Below are 4,574 nucleotides of genomic sequence, written 5' to 3' on the forward strand. Positions count from 1 at the left end.
ATTATTCATTTCGTCAATAAAATTAAATGATAAGAAATTTTTTTGTATTTTTTTTGTAATTTCAGGGGTTAGAATCATATTTTGAATTTTTTTTTTGAATTTTATCCAAATTTTTATGTCTAAATACTTATTTATAATCAATAATTTCTTTTATGTAAATCTTTTTTTAAAAATTATATATTTAAAATTTGTAAAAAAAGTCAGTATTATTTAATATTTTCTTTATTTTTTATAATAAAATAGGAAAAAACTCATTTTAGTTTCCCACAAGAGGAAGCAAGCAGAGTAGAAGGAGTTTTTTGAGATATTGTGTTCTGAGAGGGCTTGGGAAGGATGTCAGTAGACGAAGCAAATCTCGCAGGACGATCCTGTGAGATTTACCACGTGTCACCATGCGGATGGATTTCAGGCGCAGATCTCGCAACTTAGTCCTGCGAGATTTTCGCCACGTGTCACGTTCCAGTTCGATGCCTCATTAAATCTCGCAGCCACGCGTCACGTTTCGGTTCGATGCCTCATTAAATCTCGCAGCTTGGAGCTGCGAGATTTCTTCAAGCGTCGCCACGCGTCACCTGCCCCCTGTTTCTCTCTTTGCCACGCGTCGAAGGCAGAGTGGCCATCAATTTAAATCTCGCAACATGAAGCTGCGAGATTACGTGAGCATTATTTTGGGAAAATTTTTCCCAATCAGAGTGTTATTTTATATTTTATTTCTTTTTTATAATAAAACGGGAAAAAACTCTCCTGATTAAATCATTCATCTAGGGTCTCATATTGTGAAGAGCCGACCCTGATTATCATCATATATAACGAATGTGTAAGTGAAAATTTTTATAAATCTATTGCATGACATGGGCAAAGAATTATTCTCTCCAAATCTTAACATGAGAATGCCAATCAATCCATTCTACGTTGAAAGGTAGAATGCAAATTTTTTATGCATGACTTTCTTGTAAATTATTATATTATCACTTCATTTTATTCCAATCAATCTAGTTTGGTGTGATGTAAAGATATATTAATAATATGTAAAGATGCATAATAAAGTTGGATAACCAAAATAATGGAAATTAAGCTTAAATTTTTACCAAGTATTGAAAGAAAACGATTCAAATTTAAAACTTAATAAGATTTTTTTTAAAAAAAAAAGACATGATAGAAGCTGGACTATGTCCATATTGAGTAACCCAGCAGAGAAGCCAATCATAAAGATGCATGGTGAATCAAGCACCAAGCTTACTCTAACTCGGTCCGACCGACTGGACCAACCCGGTTTAAAGACCATGACCGCATCATCATACCCATCTTGACATTTTTTTTTCCTTAATAAGACAAAATCCACCTTCAACGCATGGTACTATTGCTGGGTCACATTTTTTGGGACCAAATCACATTTGGGCGCAGTCAGTGGGCTTGAAGGCCACGGTTTCATTTTTAAGATTAAAGCCCACCATGAAGTTTGCTTGGGCCAAGTTCCCATATACGATGCTCGGTCCATCAGTAGAGCCCAAAGCAAGGCACGCAGTCGCGTCCGTAACCTTGACAAACATATTTTTGTAACTTAGCTTCACGTTTGCTCCGGCGAAATGCATCGTGAATTCCGGAGCTCCGGCAAGATCGCTTTCGCCGCTCACGTTGAAGCAAAGACTGAAAAATCCATACGGGTCGTCCACGCGCTTAAGTTTAGGAGTTCCGGCAGTCACTGCGGCCTCCAGCTTGTCCAGAAGATTCTGCGGCAGAAACGTCAAACGGGAGGCAGTGTCCAGAAGAGCCAGATTGTGACAATCGAACATTTGGTTCCCGACGCTGATCATTTCCAGATTTACGTAGTAGGAGGAGTTAATTTCGCCGGCGATCAAGGCGGTAGAAACAGCGCCGAGCCCGGAAACCGTCGCCTGGTCGCCGAAGATGATTTTGCTGCTGTTTTCGCCGGTGCCGGAGTCGTTCAGGGCCAAGCAGTAGGCGAATTTTCCGTCGATCTGATCGTGGAGTTGGGAAACGAGGGAGACGGGGCCGCGTCCGAGACCCATCATGCCCTGCGCGTTGTCGTCGTCGTACATTAGATGGTTCTTGAAACCGCAGCCGACTGTTATATTGGGAATCTTTGTGGACCCCAAGAAGATGCTCTCCTTCGCGAGTACTCCGCGCGAGAAGGAATTTTCTAACCCGACGCTACAAAACACGGAGTAGCGGCAAGCAAAGTCGCCGTCGCTGCCACAAGTGCCGCCGACGGTGAACTCGCAGTCCCTGGAATCGCAATTAATGGGTTGGTAGGAAGAGGAATTATGGGGATTGAACATAGGTGCATTTTGCGGGTAACAGTCGGTACAAGGCGAGCACTGAATCCAGATGAGGTCACTGCTGGTGTCGGCGACGGCGAATATCTCGGCGGGGTCGTCTGTGCCAACCGACACGCGCATGAGATAATCGCCACCGTTGTTGGTCATTTGGGTGGTGGTGAGGCGGCCCTTGGCTGCCGCTGGAGCAACTACAGATGGGTTTAAGTGCTGGGCGCGGGAGACGGAACGCAGAATAGTTTTGCCTAAACGATAAAAATGAGAATGGGAAGAATCGTAAAAGGGGGATTCCGGTGAGTCGCGGTGGATGAGAGGTGCGATAAAGCCGCGGGTCCCGGCGACGTCGCGAGCTTCTGTGGGGAAGATGATTGACAGTGCAAGGGCAAGAAGTAGAATTGATTGGGTGATTGAAGTGATGGCCATGTCTCTTTGATTTTTAAAATGAAGTGAGAGCTAAGGGCACGATTCGATCACATCCATCCTCTTCCCCCCACATATATGTGAGCCTCGCGATGGGCCAAATAAAATAAAAGGTAAACGCTTCACAAGGGCTGTAATGACACGGGCTTACTTGGCAGTCTCTTATTGGGTAATCACCGAGAAAGAGTCTCCTAACTACTTATCACGGGCGGTATTGCGTTAGCACAGTTCACGAGTTAGTCATTGCTTAACTCATGAATAATATATATTATCTATACTCATTAAGATAAATGAGTAGATTCAAACTCGTATTTTAAACTCAACAATTGAGATAGGCGAACACTAAACTCGTAAGTTAACTCATTTCACTTACTCACAATTTAAATTTTTTAAAAACTCAAATAATAAGTTTGTTTAATAAACTTATAAGTTATCTATGATGTAAGTTCATTAAGATTTTATTATATAGGATTAAGAATAGACTTGTCTATTTCCTCGTGAAAACTCATTAACTTATATATTTAATTTAGAGATTATTTTAAATTGACATTATTGCAAACATACATTTATAGTATTCTTTCTTTAATCATCACTAATCAAATATTTTTATTTATCTTTGAAATTTTTTTAATAACATAAATAGTAAAATAAAAATAAAAATATTAATTTTATATTTTAAATGAACAAATTTATTTATTTATTTATATCAATGACCAATTTTTGATTTAATTTTAAAGTTCATTAATATATAATCAAAATTTTAATAAGATGAGTATTGATTTAGTTAAACTTGAGATAAATTCCTGAATAAATGAGTTGAACATGAAGAAAGATGGACTCATCTTATTAGTAGACCTAGCACGAGCTTGATTTTAATTAAAGGCATGTCTATTATATGAGTCAAGTTTGAATATGCTAAAATTTGATTTAACCCACCTCGATTGTAGCCTATGTACAGTGATGAAGTAGTTTTCTGTTTCTTGTAAAAGAGAACAAATTATAACTTTATTTATAAAAAAAATTAAAAAGATTAAATTGAGAAGAACAATAAGAGAGAGAGAGAGAGATAACAAAGTTTGGGAGCTTCCACAGTACTGCCCAGTCCACCTTTCGAGAAATTATAAGAGGAGCTAGCCCCTCCATGTGTAATTGCGCCTATCCTCTAAAATTTTGATAAAAGTAAAGTATTCTATGATCTAGAAGTCAATTCTTTTTATACAGAATTCTTGCTCTACATAATTTTGGTATTGGGATTTGAAAATGGTCGCATTTTAGGGTAACATGTAGTTTTTATACTTTTTATAATATTGTTGCATATAAAAAAAACGTTAATTATATATTTAATTTATTATATATGCAAGAGAACGTGATATTTTAGGTTAATTTTTTATCATGTAGCTATTCCCATGATTTTAGGAGTCAACTTATTTATGAAATTATTGAGCCCCCAAAGCAACCTAGAAATTGCATATTAAAAGAACATATCTCTTAAGAGATTTCCCAATTGTTAAAATACAAATCTTATAAGTTGGAAATCTAAAGTTTTAACATTGGGAAACTAGGAAGACAATAAATTAATTAATTTGTGCAACTTAAATTAGTACAGCACTAGTTGTCAAGTTTGATCTAGGCTTCAAAAGATTGAGCCCTCAAGTTTAAACCTCAAAATGTGAAAATAGGTTAAAATACATATTTGAACTTGTTGAAGATTAAACTTGAGAACAGTGGGACGGTGGCAGCAAAAATTTGACTGCAGAAGCTTCATCAACCGGCAGCCCACCTCCATTGAAGTTAAGCAAGATTTGGCCACCAACCTTACCAAACCAGCCACAATCGTTGAAGTTTAAATTCCCACCA

At 37.8% G+C, this 4,574-nt stretch overlaps 1 protein-coding gene across 1 annotated transcript; it reads right to left on the bottom strand.

Moving 5' to 3' along the window:
- Positions 1-1,114: 1,114 nt before the first annotated feature.
- Positions 1,115-2,773, bottom strand: LOC131166172 (aspartic proteinase CDR1-like). The gene has a single exon (XM_058124488.1). It carries the CDS (start codon positions 2,718-2,720, stop codon positions 1,389-1,391), a length of 1,332 nt encoding a protein of 443 aa, XP_057980471.1. The 5' UTR covers positions 2,721-2,773; the 3' UTR covers positions 1,115-1,388.
- Between the last annotated feature and the right edge of the window lie 1,801 nt (positions 2,774-4,574).

The sequence above is a fragment of the Malania oleifera genome, chromosome 10, assembly GCF_029873635.1.
Source record: "Malania oleifera isolate guangnan ecotype guangnan chromosome 10, ASM2987363v1, whole genome shotgun sequence".
Taxonomy (NCBI): domain Eukaryota; kingdom Viridiplantae; phylum Streptophyta; class Magnoliopsida; order Santalales; family Ximeniaceae; genus Malania; species Malania oleifera.